General features: G+C 38.8%; 1 protein-coding gene across 2 annotated transcripts in view; it reads left to right on the plus strand.

Moving 5' to 3' along the window:
- The window catches only part of CDH17 (cadherin 17), a 79,417-nt gene extending 65,676 nt beyond the window's left edge, over positions 1-13,741 (plus strand). For both annotated transcript variants that reach the window (XM_010349399.3, XM_074386856.1), the window contains exons 14-18: positions 247-377; positions 2,936-3,175; positions 9,571-9,687; positions 9,824-9,937; positions 12,603-13,741. In XM_010349399.3, the coding sequence (XP_010347701.1) occupies positions 247-377; positions 2,936-3,175; positions 9,571-9,687; positions 9,824-9,937; positions 12,603-12,703 (703 nt within the window). In that variant the 3' untranslated portion in view covers positions 12,704-13,741. The remainder of the gene's footprint in view (positions 1-246; positions 378-2,935; positions 3,176-9,570; positions 9,688-9,823; positions 9,938-12,602) is intronic.
- The last annotated feature ends 3,298 nt before the right edge of the window (positions 13,742-17,039 follow it).

Below are 17,039 nucleotides of genomic sequence, written 5' to 3' on the forward strand. Positions count from 1 at the left end.
CGTTGTAAGGATGAACAAATCCTCCTTTTGAAGATGAAATGCAAACAAAGCATTAATAACAGATCTTTTAAATTTGTTATAAATAATATACAATTGATAATGCTGAGATTATCATTATGAGCATTATCATTTGTACTTACAACATATTTAAAGGATGCACAAACATATTTAGTTGATGCATGAACTATCTTCACATTTTCATGCAAAGTAATGTGGGCTTTCTTTTGCTCTTTTCATTTGATGAAGATATTCACTGAGAGGAGACACAAGAGGTTGGCTTAAAATTGACCACGTGACTGGTGAGATCTTTAGTGTGGCTCCATTGGACAGAGAAGCTGGAAGTCCGTATCGGGTACAAGTGGTGGCCACCGAAGTAGGTAAGCAAATAAAAGGAACATATATTATCGGAAGATACATGAGTTGAAATGGGAGGGAAGATAAGAAAACTGACAGTGCCAAAGCACCAGAATATCACAACCTTAAAGTGGAAAGATGAGAAGGGCAGAAAAGTGTAAGGGAGTGCTCACACCTTCCTGTTTTTTTGTTCGTTTTTGTTTTGAGATGGAGTCTCGCTGTGTCATCCAGGCTGGAGAGCAGTGGCACAATCTCCACTCATTGCAACCTCTGTCTCTTGGGTTCAAGCAATACTTCTGCCTCAGCTTTCTGAGTAGCTAGGATTACAGGCATGTGCCACCATGCCCAGCTAATTTTTGTATTTTTAGTAGAGACAGAGTTTCATCATGCTGGCCAGGCTGGTCTCAAACTTCTGACCGCAGGGTGATCCACCCTCCTCAGCCTCCCAAAGTGCTGGGATTACAGGGGAGCCACCATGCCCGGCCCCATTATGGTTTTGCTAAAGGTGATAAATACCTGTGCCCTAGCAGGGGTGCTGCTCACTCTGTGGTTTCCCGTAGTAGCTACGGCCTCTTGTAGAAGATTCCATGTCCCTGGCTGAACTACCTTCCTTCTTTCAATGTGGTTGTAGGTTTCTCCCAGGAGCTTTGAGTGGAGTCAAACCACTCACCTGTTCACCTAGACCACCACTTGTTCCTTCAGCCTTAAATTGTAACTCTCATCCTTTTGGAAGCAGAAAATGTTTTATGAAATGTTCTCCACTTTGATATGTGTCAGAATCCCCTGGGGAGCTTGTTAAATATGGACACTAGGAGTCCACCCCTGGAGATTCTGCTTCCTTAGGTTTGGGTGAACCAGGGTAATCTGTGTCTTGATGAAATCAGGTGAACTTTTGAAAGGAAAGACTATTATACCGTAAAGCCTGGGACGTTTGAGCCATTTTTGTATAGTCTTTGCATCCTTTTTCAGTTGTGGTGATATATATTGCCTGCTGGCTCCAAAGGTGGAGTTTTAGGTAATTTTTAAAATAAAAATAAACTTGTAAGAGTAGTATGTTTACTCAATAACAAGCCTGGCAACTAACAAATTGAGTTTCTTTGCATTTTAATGGAATTTTCAAACATATGTAGGAAATCTGTTGATCCAGTGCTGATCAGGCTCTAATTAGCTAGTAAATGTATCTGCCAGGTTTACCAGAAAAGATAATTAAAGTAATTATTACTCAATAAATATAGTTTTAGGACCTCCCCAACCCCCCACAAAAAAAAACTTTCAGAATGTGAGGCCCAGGGTTTACTGAAATGGAGAACAGAGACAGGAATCATAAAAATGGTCCCTGCGTATGGAAAGACTAAGAAAAACAAAATTACTTCAGTCAAGTCAAACCAAAAAGGGTAGAAGGCAAAACCGCGTGCCAGCTTGGGAAGGGTGTGTGTGAGTGGACAGGCCCTCTGTTTCTGTCTCTTGCTTGAGTTAAGCACATTCTGCTATCACATTGTGTACATTTAACTCTTGATTTAAAAGCTCCCAGTGAAGCAGCAGGCAGGTTCTGGCTGAGCCTTTATGCCAGGCACACCCCTTTCTCATACCATGGGGATCAGCAGTTCACTCTGGATGTGTCCCAAGAGTTTCTCACATTCTAGAAGTTTCAAAAATCAAAACCAGGGCCCAAAACCCTGTTCTGTTTTTAGTTTTTGACACTGACATGCTGTAAATAGATACAATGACTTCAAGCACACAGCACCCTTTTCTTCTTTGGTTAAGTGTAGCCATGGACATAAAAGATGTGGAGAAGAAAAGCAAGTAAACAGGGTTTACTGGAAACAAAGCAGGAGCAAGAAAATATTTCCTGGAATCAAGTAAGGTCAGAGTCAGATTGTAGAAACAATGTCTGTGATTGGTGTCGGGGAGAACATGATGATGGTCAGTGTTTATGCTGCATTGACAGCCCCATACACAGCACTTAGTGTAATAACTTACTCCTCACACATCACTATAAGGTAGGTGCTATTATTGACTACATATTATGAACGAGGAAACCAAAGCACTGAGAAATTAAGTAAATGCCCACGATTACGCAGCTACCAACCGGTTATGCTGCAGAGTCCAAGTTTTTCATTCCTATCATACAGTAAACGTCTGCGGAGCCTTTTACTTTTCCAGAACATTCACTTATATGCAGGTTGCTCACAAAGCCACGCAGCTGAAGAAAGTAAGCTTAGAAAACTCGACTAACATGCTTAAGGCCTGGTAAGGAGCAAGTGAAGGTGTGAGTGCTAGAGTTAGACCTCTTGGATTGAAACTTCTCTGCCTTGGGCCAGTTACACAACTTCTGAGCTCAGTTTTCAGAATTATTTTGAAATAATAGATGTACAATATTAGCACATAGACCTTAGTTATTATTATAATGGTCAGTAAGTCTTTTTCTCCAGTAATGAAACTAGGTTTTTGATTCAAAAGCTTGTCTTTTTTGTAGCATCTCAGTGTACCTAACTGCTTAAATGTTAAAGAAAGGGAAATCTTTCTTGTTCAGAGGAAAATGAGTGAATTGATCCCATGTTTCAATCATTCAATTCTTTAGGGGGTTCTTCCTTGAGCTCTGTGTCAGAGTTCCACCTGACCCTTTCAGACGTGAATGACAACCCTCCCAGGCTGGCCAAGGAGTACACAGGCTTGTTCTTCTGCCACCCGCTCAGTGCACCTGGAAGTCTCATTTTCGAGGCTACTGATGACGATCAGCCCTCATTGCGGGGTCCCCACTTTACATTTTCCCTCGCCAGTGGAAACTTAGAAAACGACTGGGAAGTTTCCAAAATCAATGGTGAGTTGTCAAAAATACATGGTAAAAAACAGATGACTGGTGAACGCAGGTTTTAATTGACTTGGTGGGTTTGTAGTACTCGGCACAGAGCTTTCTCTCGTGCTTCAGGAAGGAAGTTTATGCTTTGGAAACTTGCGTAGGGAAGGACTCCAGAGGGGACAAAGCCCCAGGCTTTCAAGGGAGGAAAGATTGTGACCACACAGCATCCGGTTGGTGTAGATGAGCAGTTGGATGACCTAGGAATCATTTGCAAAATTTCCAATGACAGCTGGAAAGCAGATTTTATAGAAATTTTTAAAAGCTTTGAGATATAATATATAAAGTATACAATTCCATGAGAATTCATTATATGTAAATACCACTGAAGCCATCAGTGCAATCAAGATAATGAACATTTCCACCACCCCCAGAAGATATTTCATGCCCTATTATTATAATCTCCACTTCCCAACCATCCCCTTTCCCCAGGCAACCACTGATGTGCCTTCTATCACTATAGATTAGTTTTCATTTTCAATAATTTTATCTAAGTAGAATAGTATAGTACGTATACTTTTTTTGGTCTGGCTTCTTTCACCTCATAATTATTTTGAGATATATTGGTGGTGTTACAGGCATCAATGCTTCATTCCTTTTTAAGGAGTAGTATTCCATTGAATGACTGTGTCTTTTCACCTGTTGATTGTAACTAAGGGTGTTTCCAACTTTTGCTATTACAAAAAAAGCTGCTGTGAGGATTGAACAAATATTTTGTAGGGACATACGTTTGCAGTTTTCTTGGTTAAATACTGAGGAGTGGAATGGCTGAGTCCTACGGGAGGTGTATGATTAAGAAAAGTTTGAACTGCTTTCCAAATTGTTCTTAACATTTTGCATTCTCACCGGTGTGTGAGAGGTCCAGTTGCTCAGCGGTCTCCCAGCACTTCCTGTGCTCAGTCTCTTTGATTTTAGCCATTTCAGTGGGCATGGAGTAGTATCTCATAACGGTTTTATTTGTATTTCTCTAATGACCAGTGGTGATCCTGAAACAAACTCATAATATCTCTGAGATGTGCTTGTATAGGCAGCGTGGTAAAGACCGAAGTTTATTGTTTTTAACATAGCTACCTAACTGTTCTAACACCATTTTTGTTTAAAACATCCTTTTCACATTGAATTGTCTTAACAACTTTGGCAAAAAACAACTGACCACCTATACATAAATCAATTTCTGGATTTTTCTGTTTCATCCATCTGTGTCTATTTTTATAACACATTGTCTTGATTACTGTAGCTCTAGAAGGCTTGAGATCAGGTAGACTAATTTTTCCAACTTGGTTCTTTTTCAAAATTCCTTCATTCTATGTCTTTTTCATTTCTATATAAATTTTAGAATGTAGCTTGTTCCTTTCTACCAAAAAAGCCTGTTGAGATTGTGTTGAATCTATAGGGGAATCTGGAGTAGAATTGATATATTAACAAAATTAAGTCTTCCAACTATGTCTCCACTTATTTAGCTCTTTAATTTCTTTCAGCAATGTGATTTAGTTTTCAGTATGTAGTTCTTGCAAAATTTTCCCTAATCATTTCATATGTTTGATATTTTAAATATTTCTAGATATAGCAATATAATTTTTGTATACTAATCTATATTCTACAGCAGGCATCCCCAAACTACGGCCCATGGGCCGCATGCGGCCCCCTGAGACCATTTATCCGGCCCCCCGCCGCACTTCAGGAAGGGGCACCTCTTTCATTGGTGGTCAGTGAGAGGAGCACAGTATGTGGCGGCCCTCCAACGGTCTGAGGGACAGTGAACTGGCCCCCTGTGTAAAAAGTGTGGGGACGCCTGTTCCACAGCCTTGCTGACCTTATTTTTTTAGATTTCATAGATTTTCTACATATATGATCATGTTGTCTGTGAATAATGACAATTCTTCCTTTTCAATCTGTTTGCCTTCTGTTTCTTTAATTACCGGCTGAAACCTTCAGTGCAATGTCAAATAGAGGTAGTAAGAGCAGAAATACTTGACTTGTTCACGATCTTAGGGAGAAAGCATTTAGCCTTTCACCATTAAGTAAGATGTTAGCTGCAGGTTTTTTGTAGGTGATCTTTATTAGTTTGAGGACTTTACTTTTTACTCCTATTTATGAAGTTGTTTTTTTTTTTTCAAAATTAGAAATGGATGTTAAATTATTCAAGTGCTTTTTGTCCATGTATTGATTATGTGGCTGATTTAATTTTTTAGGTCTATTAATTGATAAATTATAGCAACTTTTGAATCTAAAACTAACATATTCCTGGGATTACCATGTTTATATGTTGTTAGGTTTGATTTGCTAAAACTGCTTAAATAATTTTTGAATCTATATTCATGAGGGACATTAGTCTATTTCTCCTTGTACTGTCTTTGTCTGACTTTGGCCCCAGAGCAAGGCTGGCCTTGTAGAATGAGTTAGGAAGCATTCGACCTCTGTATCTTCAATTATGTGGACAAGTGTGCATAAAATTGGTATTATTTCTTTCTTAAAGTTTTTGCCAGTAAATCTATCTGGGCCTGGTGTATTTTTTTAAAAGAAGTTTTAACTACAAATTCAATTTTCTTTTGTAGATATAGGAAAATTCAATTTATATATTTCTTTTTGGTTGAGCTTGTTAGCTTGTACCTTTCAAATAATTTGTCTATTCATTTATCTAATTTATTGACATCGTTCATGATAGTTTGTTATTTCTTAATATCTGTAGAATATGTAGTGCTGTCACCTCATTCTGATATTGGCAAATTGTCTTTTTTCCTGATAATCTGACTAGAAGTTTATTTTACTGATATTCTCAAAGAACCAGCTTTTGGTTTCATTGATTTTTTTTTCCCCTATTTTTCTGTTTTGTATTCCACTGGCCAGATCTTAATTATTTCCTTTATTCTTCTTACATTGTGTTTTTGCTCTTGTTCTGTTTTCATTAAAACTGTTGCCATTAATTTGAGATCTTTTTGTTAAACAGACATTTAGTACTACAAATTTATCTTAGTGTTACATTAGCTGCATTTTTTTCTAAGACACAGGGTTTCCTTCAGTCACCCAGGTTGCAGTGCAGTAGTGTGATCATGGCTCACTGCAGCCTTGAACTCCTGGGCTCAGACAATCCTCCTGCTTCAGCCTCCCAAGTAGCTGAGACTACATGTGGGAGCCTCCACACTTGGCCAAATTTTTTGTAAAGATGGGGATCACCCTGTGTTATCCAGGCTTGTCTGAAACTCCTGGGTTCAAGTGAGCCTCCTACCTCCACCTCCCAAAATGCTGGGATTACAGGTGTGAACCACCATGCCTGGCCCACAAAGTTTGATACATTGTGTTTTCCCTTTAGATTTTTTTTTTCTCTTATATGACTCCAGTAGAACCCAACCCTTTAGATTTTGTGATCATGTGTTAGTTTACAAATATTCTGGGAATATTTCCTATAACTTTTTGACTTGTAATTTAATTATATCATAACCAGAAAACATATGACTAGAATACTTTTAACTTTGAGACATTTTTTCTTTCAGTATTCCAAAGATATTTCACCATTTTGGTTGCTGTTTTGGGCAATCGTCTTACTCTGTTGCCCAGGCTGGAGTACACTGATGCAATCTCAGCCTCCTAGGTTCAAGCAATTATCACGCCTCAGCCTCCCTAGTAGCTGGGATTACAGGCGCACACCATGATGCCCAGCTAATTTTTGTATTTTTAGTAGAGACAAGGTTTTTCCATGTTGGCCAGACTGGTCTCCAACTCCTGGCCTCAAGTAATCTGTCTGCCTCGGCCTCCCAAAGTGCTGGTATTACAGGTGTGAACCACCTGGGGTGCCCTGCCCACTATGGTTTCTTCTTTGTTCCATTGAATGTTTGTATTATTTTTTCTCTGGGTGCTTTTAAGATACTGTCTTACTAGTTTTAAGTAATTTGATGCTTATATTGCTTTGGTGGTGTTTTATTCACTTTTCTTGTGCCTGAAGTTTGCTGATCTTCTTGGATCTGAAAATTCGGAGTTTTCATTAAACATGGAAAAAATATTAGCCATTGTCTCAGCAAATATTTTTCTCTCCACTATCTTTCTTGGCTTTCAGAGATTTAATTACACATATGTTAGGCCACTTAAATTGTCTCAAACTTACTTTTTTTTTCTATTTCTTTTTGGATAGCTTTATTTCTATATCTTCAAGTTTACTGCTTTTTTCCCCGCTATATTCAATGGCTATATTATAGCCATTAATACAACCTATTCTATTTGTAGTTTTCTTAGCTGTGGGTTTTTAAAATATGTTCCATGTCCATCTATACTTCTCAGTCTTGTAGCTTCTTGAACATAGAATATAGTAACTGTTTTCATGTCTTTTCCTACTATTTATATATGTCATTTCCAGGTAGGCTTCAATTAATCTTTTCTCTCATGAGTCATATTTTTCTCTTTTCTTAAATGTCTGGCAATTTTTAATTCCAGACATTTGGATGCTGAATATTTTGTATTCCCATAAATATTCTTGAACTTTATTGTGAAATACAGGTAGATTACTTGGAAAAAATTTGACACTTTCATGTGTGTGTTGCTTTTAAGTTTTCTTAGGTAGGACTTTTCTAGGGTTAATGTTTTCAAACTTGTGAGGCGAAGCCTTCTACATACTCCACCTGGTAGCACACGAATTATGAGATTTTCAGCTCTTGGAACCAGGAATGATTCCTGGCCCTTTGTAAGCTCTGTGCTCTTTCAGATGGTTCTTTCCCCAGCCTTGAGTAGTTTCTTCATACACAGACGCTGATCAGTACTCAGCTAAAGCCTTCAGAGACCCCTCTATAGATTTCCTTAGTGAGCATTCTCTTTGCAGCTCTCTCTGGGACTCTGCTCTGTAAACTCTAGTTGCCTTGACCTCCCCTTACTCCTGTGCTCCATCACCTCAACTCAGGGACATCACAGGAACATTCCACTCTCTGCAACTGAGACCTGAATATTTGCTTTGGATGATAAGCTGAGGCAATTATAATATTTACCTCATTTGCTTTTCTTCTTTCAGAAATCACTGTCCCTTGCCTAATATATAAATCTTTAAAACCATGGTTTCATATATTTTCTGTTCTTTTAGTTGTTTTTAGTGGGATGGTAAATCTGTTCCCTGTTACTATATGTTATCTAGTTGGGCCATAATGATTTTTAAATATGAATATTTAAGTCTTCCCCAGTCTGGGAAAATTCATTGGCAGATATGAACAGGGAGGGCATAAGCATGAATTGTAACAAGACCAAATTTTTTAGAAGTTTGAAATTTAGTGTTTTTGCACTCTTAATTTTCTATTTTAAGAAAAGGTGGTAAATACCCTGAAAACCAGGTATAATATCAATGCATACCCTTATTTCTGGACTCAGAGGGATTTCGAGGCCTATAAATGTTATGACTTACCCAATGACATAGCTAACAAGCAGCAGATTTGAAACCCAGGTCAGGTCTACAGATGCTCAGTCCCAGGTACTCTCCAATCTTCTGACATACACAGTCGATCCCATTATTTGCAGACGCTGTTTATAAAATCACCTAAGTGATAAAATGTGTAACCCAAAAGTCAGTACTTAAAGCTTTTGCTTTCATGGACACTGGCAGAGTGGTGAAATTTGAATTCCTGGACACATATGTTCCCATCTCTTATGCTGTTAAGTGGGTCTTTTTGTTCCTTTTGCAGTTTTTGTAGTGCCCCGTTTTTCACATTTTTGTGCTTTTCATTGATGGTTTCATGGTTTAAAATGGCGCTGAAGTCTTGTTTAGAGTTCCTAAGCAGAGGAAGGCTGTGATGTGTGCCTTACAGAGAAAAATTGTGGTTTTGGGCCACAGATTAAAAGTAATGGCCAAAACTGCAATTTTTTTCCCACCAACCTAAAAATGTGTGTGTTTGATAAGCTTGGTTCAGGATGGAATTCTAGTGCTGTTAGATGTGCGTGAAATGTTAGAGTCAACAATATATGTTAAATAAGATATCTTGAAACATAAGCATGCAAAAAACCAAAGTTGTATATTGATCGGTTAGGGAAAATGTGACTAGAAGCTCACAGGAAGCTAATCCTGTATTTCCTCTAGGAGCAATGGTTCAGTATTCATTAATTCAGTGTTTGGGGTAACTTTATAGACCGTAAGTGTGAGAAATGATAATTGACCATATTTAGTATTAATGTCTATAGAGAAATCACGAATTAAGAACTTAAAGGATGCTTTAGCCCTTTCTTACCTTATGAGAAGATACATGTGGAATGATGTGTGTGATACTTTGGGCAGCTTAACTCATATCCAGCCATGTTCCAGTCAACCTTAGTATGTGATGCAAGGTGAGCTTTATTCCTGCTGATCTAGAGTCTGAAGTTGTGTTTTCATGTTTTCTTTCCTGTCCTGGCAGGCACTCATGCCCGACTGTCTACCAGGCACACAAGCTTTGAGGAGAGGGAATATATCGTCCTAATCCGCATCAACGATGGGGGTCGGCCCCCCTTAGAAGGCATTGTTTCTTTACCAGGTAGGTATTTTGCTGTAGGCAACTCAGGCTAGTATCTGTCACCATGGGCCATTTGAGGAGATTCTCCTCTTTGATGGGGGATTCTGCAACTATTCACTTGAATATTTATCCTACAAAATACTGTCTTGCTTTTCAGTTACATTCTGCACTTGTGTGGAAGGAAGCTGTTTCCGGCCAGCAGGTCACCAGCCTGGGATACCCACCGTGGGCATGGCAGTTGGTATACTGTTGACCACCCTTCTGGTCATTGGTGAGTGTAATTTCTTAATTCAAAAAGTCATATCCTGGGCCTCAGAAATGTGAGCTTATCTCAGGGCCTGTTTTCCTGGACTGGTCTAATGGCTGCTCAAATGGCCACCCAGGCAATAGCCCAGAATCACTGGCAAATTATATCAGACTTTCTTGGTTGGAGTTTTAGCTTTAGTACCACCCTCTGCCTCTATTGCCTCATTGTTTAGTTCAGAAATATAAGGGGCTTTATAGCCATCAATTGCTATATTTTATGCCTAGTTACAATGTTTTGTGATAAAGAGGGAAGAAATGCAGTAGCTGTGTCATGCATCATGCACTGTGCTTGATATGGAGGATACAGTGACAGGCAAGACATATCGATCCAACAACCGAGTTTATGGTCTCACCTGCCACTGTTGTTATAGGTAGAAGTTGACAAAATCAAATTTTTTAGAAATGTGAAGTTTAGTGTTTTTGCACTCTTAATTTTATATTTTAAAAAAGGTGGTAAATACCCTGAAAACCAGGTACAATATCATGCATACCCTTATTTCTGTGGAGACACTGAGGTACCTGAAATGTATAGTGCAGAACTTCCCTATGCATAGGACCCTGATTCTTTATTACTCAGAATAACTCATTGCATCATGACCACAGCCTCTGCCATAGCCTCTGGCCTGGCTAGACAGTAGAGTCCCCTGATGTAGCTGTCTTTTTTTATTCTTTTTTCCAAACAACTCAATGCCCACTCAAATTGTTTCCTTACCCAAAATGCTTAAGAGCAGAATTGTTTCCAGATTTTTGAACATTTGCGAATACATGATGAGACTAGGGTCCCATCCTCAAGATATCTCAACATAAAATTCACTTTATATACATAGTCTGAAAGCACTTCATACAATTTTTTTTTTTTTTTAATGGAGTCTCACTCTGTTGCCCAGGCTGGAGTGCAGTGGCGCCATCTCAGCTCACTGCAAAGTTTGCCTCCCAGATTCAAGCACTTCTCCTGCCGCAGCCTTCCGAGTAGCTGAGATTACAGGCACTCGCCACCTATGTCCGGCTAGTTTTTGTATTTTTAGTAGACACGGGGTTTCACCATGTTGGCCAGGCTGGTCTCAAACTCCTAACCTCAGGTGATCCACCCCTCTGCCTCCCAAAGTACTGGGATTACAGGCATAAGCCACGGTACCTGGCTTCATACCAAATTTAGGTAATTTTGTACATGAAACAAAGTTTTGCCTGTAACCTGTCACAGGAGGTCAGGTGTAGAATTTTCTGCCTGTGACATCAAGTTGGTACCCCAAAAGTTTCAGATTTGAGATTTTCAGATTAGGGATACTCAAGCTATATATAGTAATTATCTTCTTTCAAGTGTTGTCCCCACCACAAGCTAAACATATTAGAAGCAGGTACTTCATTATTTCATGCATACCTAAGTGAAGCGGTTCATGGTTTCATATGCTTTTTCTTTTAAAAGAAAGGCTAGGATTATTCTAAGTATTCTTGATTGTTCTCTCAGCATCTGGTCTTTTATCTCATGATCCAGTGTGTCACACTGGACTTTGATTCATGCATCAGAGAAAGGGGTCCCCATTTCTTTATACCCTCCAGTCCACACTCCCTACGGTGTGGGAGGGCGTTCCTGTCATGGCCACTGCCCACCCTAATGTGTGCCTGGTGATCACCATTTCTCCCTGAGAACCACTATCTGCTGCACACTTTTCATGGTAATTTTTACTGTAATTGAGCTGGATTTTTGAGGTCCCACTCACTTACCAAGGTCCCTTCTGCCTCTGCTTTATTTGCCCTCCCACCTTGAAAGGATTTTTGAATTTACATATCAAATAGCAGTTTTCTTAACATGCCAATTTCATTCTATAATCTTACCGCAAGTTAAAGACTGGTTGAATTTGGGGACATCTAGAAATAGAAGTAATAGGATCTTACAGTTTCATGCCCTTATAATTCCAACCCTATTGTGAAAACAAGAAGTTTCTGAGCATCCAGTCTTTTCTGCCATGATTCCTCTTATAAACTTACTAGCAGATTAATTTCCTTAAAACAGCTCCCTTCTTTGTAGTAGACTGTTTGACGGTACACAATCAGTGCTAAGATGCACACTGTAATTTTAATCCATCAGATGGGAGAAACCAAGAAAGTTGTCTACCCAGGGTCCCACAACAATGTAGGCAGGATGCAAGAGGAAGGTGTGCAAGGAAATGCGATATTTGGTGTGTACACGATGGAAGTCAGCTTCAGGGAGGTGAGCAGGTCAGAGAACAGTTTTCTGGTTGTGCTAATTGGATTATTTTCTCTAGGAAAGGGGAAGAATAGAATCAATATTAAGTATATATAAAGTTCAGGACCTTTGTCAGGTGCTTATACACTCCATAGTGTGGCATATTAGGTCCTATATTCTTAGGGAGAGATCCAGTGAGAGCCACCAAGTCAGCTATGGTTTGGGACTTGATACATACATACAACAGGATAAATGATAAGCTCATTTCTCTCCAAGAAGGTCAATAACTACAATCCCTTATTCATTAGGACAATGAAACTTTGTTAAACCACATAAAAAGATGAGTTTGAGTCATTTTTTTCCCATCACAGTACTACTTCATAAATGAATGTGACAGTACATTTGAAAAGATTCCATTTATTTGAGCCTCGGTTTTTTCTTTTAGGTATAATTTTAGCAGTTGTGTTTATCCGCATGAAGAAGGATAAAGGCAAAGATAATGTTGAAAGTGCTCAGGCATCTGAAGTCAGACCTCTGAGAAGCTGAATTTGAAAATGAATGTTTGAATTTATATGTCAACTGCTATTTCAATAACAACGATCTAATCCTATAATAGTACCTTTCATCCAACATGTGCATTATAATTTTTTAAAGATATTCCCTCTTGTCCTTTAATATTTACTAAATTATATATATATTTAGATGAAGTCTTGCTCTGTCACCCAGTGGTGTGATCTTGGCTCACTGCAACCTCCACTGCCTGGGTTCGAGTGATTCTCCTGTCTCAGCCTCCCAAGTAACTGGGATTACAGGCACCATACCTGGCTAATTTTTGTATTTTTAGTAGAGATGGAGTTTCGCTATCTTGACCAGGCTGGTCTTGAACTTCTGACCTCAAGTGATCCACCTGCCTGGGTCTCCCAACACAGGCATAAGCCACTGCACCCACCTACTTAGATATTTCATGTGCTATAGATATTAGAGATATTTTTCTTTTTCCCATGATGTTTTTCCCTTCTGCAAATGGCTTAGCTGCTTATATAAAACAAATATATATATATATATATATATATATATATATATATATATATATATATGTTTTTCCCTTTCCTTTTCCCAAGACAGACTCATTAAATATTCTGTACATTTTTTCTTTATGAAGGAAATCAGTTGTGTCTCACACAACTTCCTGGATTCCATTTCTGTTTTTTCTGATTCCATCCTTTGTCTGCCTAATCCTCGTCTCCTTTGGTATTTCACTGTATTTAAAACATTTGTCAGAAAAGAACAAAGTGACAACTCATGGGGAAAAAAATAAAAGAACAGCCTTTTCCCTTAGTATGAACAGAAACACTTCTGTGTCATTAACTGTCTTTAGCCCATGTGACATATGTTGCTCTTTGATTGAAATTCAACTTGAAAATGACACAGACCCACAGAAGATGTTCAAACACAACCTACTCTGTAAACCTTGGTGCAAGAACCAGTCAGCTGGCCAGGTTTCCTCACTGCCTGCCATGCTTACATGCTGCGCATGTTTTCTTTATTTGTATGTTAATAAAGTTTTGGTTATTATATATTTAACACATGGAGGAAAATGAGACATGAAAAGAGTGATAACAAATCAAGAATAAATACTGGTTGTGGGCATTTTTGTTTGCTGATCTCCTCAGCTCTGCTTCCTGTTTCTTCTTATTTGTGGAGGGGAAGGACTGGATAACAATGATTATTCTTCATGTATAAAAATGGCTTCCCCAGCAGCTCCAGTCAGGGCTTATAGCTAAAACTCCCCTCTCTCTGGAACAGAGCATCTGGGGGAAGGGCAGCTGTGGGCATAGCTTCAGCAGACTTAAACGTTCCTGCTTGTCAGCTCTGAAGAGAGCAGATGATCCTGACAAGGAGGATTCTCCCAGCACAGCACTCAAGCTCTGCTAAGGGACAGACTGCCTCCTTGAGTGGGTCCCTGACCTCTGTGCCTCCTGACTGGGAGACACCTCATACAGGAGAGTTCTGGCTGGCATCAAGCCAGTGCCCCTGTGGGATAAAGCTTCCAGAGAAAGAGTGGCAGCAGTCTCTACTGTTCTGCAGCCTCTGCTGGTGATACCCAGGCAAACAGGGTCTAGAGTGGACCTCCAGCAAATTGTAGTAGACAGGCCTGACTGTTTGAAAACAGTAACATCAACAAAAAGGACCCCAACATAAAAACCCTATCCACAGGTCACCAGCCTCAAAGATCAAAGGTAGATAAATCCATGAAGATGAGGAAAAACCAGTGCAAAAATGCTGAAAATCCCAAAAACCAGAAGGCCCTTTCTCCTCCAAATGACCACAACTCCTCTGAAGTGAGGAAACAAAACCGGACAGAGAATGAGTTTGACAAATTGACAGAAGCAGGTAATAACAAACCTCTCCAACCTAAAGAAATATGTTCTAACCCAATGCAAGGAAGTTAAGAACCTTGATAAAAGGTTACAGGAACTGCTAACTGTAATAACCCATTTAGAAAAGAACATAAATGACTTGATGCAGCTGAAAAACAGTGCAAAAACTTCATGAAGCATATATAAGTATAAATAGCTGAATCAATCAAGTGGAAGAAAGGATATCAGAGACTGAAGATCAACTTACTGAAATAAGGTGAGAAGACAAGATTAAAGAGAAGGAAAGGAATGAACAAAGACTCCAAGAAATATGGGATGATGTGGAAAGACCAAACCTATGATTTACTCGTGTACCTAAAAGTGACGGGGAGAATGGAACCAAGTTAGAAAACTTCAGGATATTACCCAGAACTTCTCCAACCTAGCAAGACTGGCCAACATTCAAATTCAGGAAATACAGAGATCACCACTAAGATACTCAAGAAGATCAACCCCAAGACACATAATTGTCAGATTCTCCAAGGCTGAAATGAAGGAAAAAATGTTAAGGACAGCCAGAGAGAAAGGCCAAGTTGCCTATAAAGGGAAGCCTATTAGACTAACAATGGATCTCTCTGCAGAAACCCTGCAAGCTAGAAGAGAGTGGGGGCCAATATTCAACATTCATAAAGAATTTAACCCAGAAATTCATTTCCAACCAAACTAAGCTTCATAAGCAAAGGAGAAATAAAATTCTTTTCAGACAAGGAAATGCTGAGGGATTTTGTTACCACCAGGATTGCCTTATAAGAGCTCCTGAAGGAAGCACTAAATACAGAAAGGAAAAGCTGGTACCTGCCACTGCAAAAACATGCCAAAATATAAAGACTAACAACAGTATGAGGAAACTTCATCAACTAATGTGCAAAATAACCAGCTAGCATTATGATGACAGGATCAAATTCACATATAATATTAACTTTAAATGTAAATGGCTAAATGTTTCAATTAAAAGACACAACCTGACACATTGGATAGAATCAAGACCCATCTCTCATACAAAGACACACATGGGCTCAAAATGAAAGAATGGAGGAATATTTACTAAACAAATGGAAAGCAAAAAAGCAAGGATTGCAATCCTAGTCTCTGATAAAACAGACTTTAAACAAAGATTAAAAAGGAAGAGCTAACTATCCTAAATATATACACACCCAATACAGGAGCACTTAGATTCATAAAGCAAGTTCTTAGTGACCAACAAAGAGACTTAGACTCCCACACAATAATAGTGAGAGACTTTAACACCCCATTGTAAATATTAGATCAATGAGACAGAATTGACAAGGATATTCAAGACTTGAACTCAGCTTTGGACCAAGCAGACCTAATAGACATCTACAGAACTCTCCACCCCAAATCAATAGAATATACGTTTTTCTCAGCACCACGCAGCCCTTATTCTAAAACTGACCACATAATTAGAAGTAAAACACTCCTCAGCAAATGCAAAAGAACAGAAATCATAACAATTTCTCAGACCACAGTGCAGTCAAATTAGAAGTCAGGATTAAGAAACTCACTCAAAACTACAAAACTACATGGAAACTGAAAAACCTGCTCCTGAATGACTACTGGGTAAATAACAAAATTAAGGCAGAAATAAAGAAGTTCTTTGAAACCAATGAGAACAAGAGACAATGTACCAGAATGTCTGGGACACAGCTAAAGCAGTGTTAGGAGGAAAATTTATCGCACTAAATGCCCACATCAGAAAGCTGGAAAGATCTAAAATCAACACCTGAACATCACAATTAAAAGAACTAGAGAAGCAAGAGCAAACAAATTCAAAACTAGAAGAAGACAAGAAATAACTAAGATCGGAGCAGAACTGAAGGAGATATGGACATAAAAAGCCCTTCAAAAAAATACATGAATCCAGGAGCTGATTTTTTGAAAAGATTAACAAAATACAGAGACCGCTAGCCATACTAATAAGAAAGAATCAAATAGACACAACAAAAAATGATAAAGGGGCTATCACCACTATCCCACAGAAATATAAACTACCATCAGAGAATACTATAAATACCACTATGCAAATAAACTAGAAAATCTAGAAGAAATGGATAAATTCCTGGACACATACACCTTTCCAAGACTAAACCAGGAAGAAGTCAAATCCCTGAATTGAATAAGCTCTGAAATTGAGGGCTACCAACCAAAAAAAGCCCAGGACCAGACATGTTCACAGCTGAATTCTAAGAGATGGTTCAAAGAGAAGCTGGCACCATTCCTTCTGAAACTATTCTAAACAATAGAAAAAGAGGGACTCCTCCCTAACTCATTTTATGAGGCCAGCGTCATCCTGATACCAAAACCTGGCAGAGGCATAACAAAAAAAGAAAATTTCAGGCCAATATCCCTGATGAACATCAATGAGAAAATCCTCAATAAAATACTGGCAAACCAAATCCAGAAGCACATCAAAAAGCTTATCCACAACAATCAAGTCAGCTTCA

Source organism: Saimiri boliviensis, chromosome 15 (genome assembly GCF_048565385.1).
Source record: "Saimiri boliviensis isolate mSaiBol1 chromosome 15, mSaiBol1.pri, whole genome shotgun sequence".
In the NCBI taxonomy this organism is placed as follows: Eukaryota; Metazoa; Chordata; class Mammalia; order Primates; family Cebidae; genus Saimiri; species Saimiri boliviensis.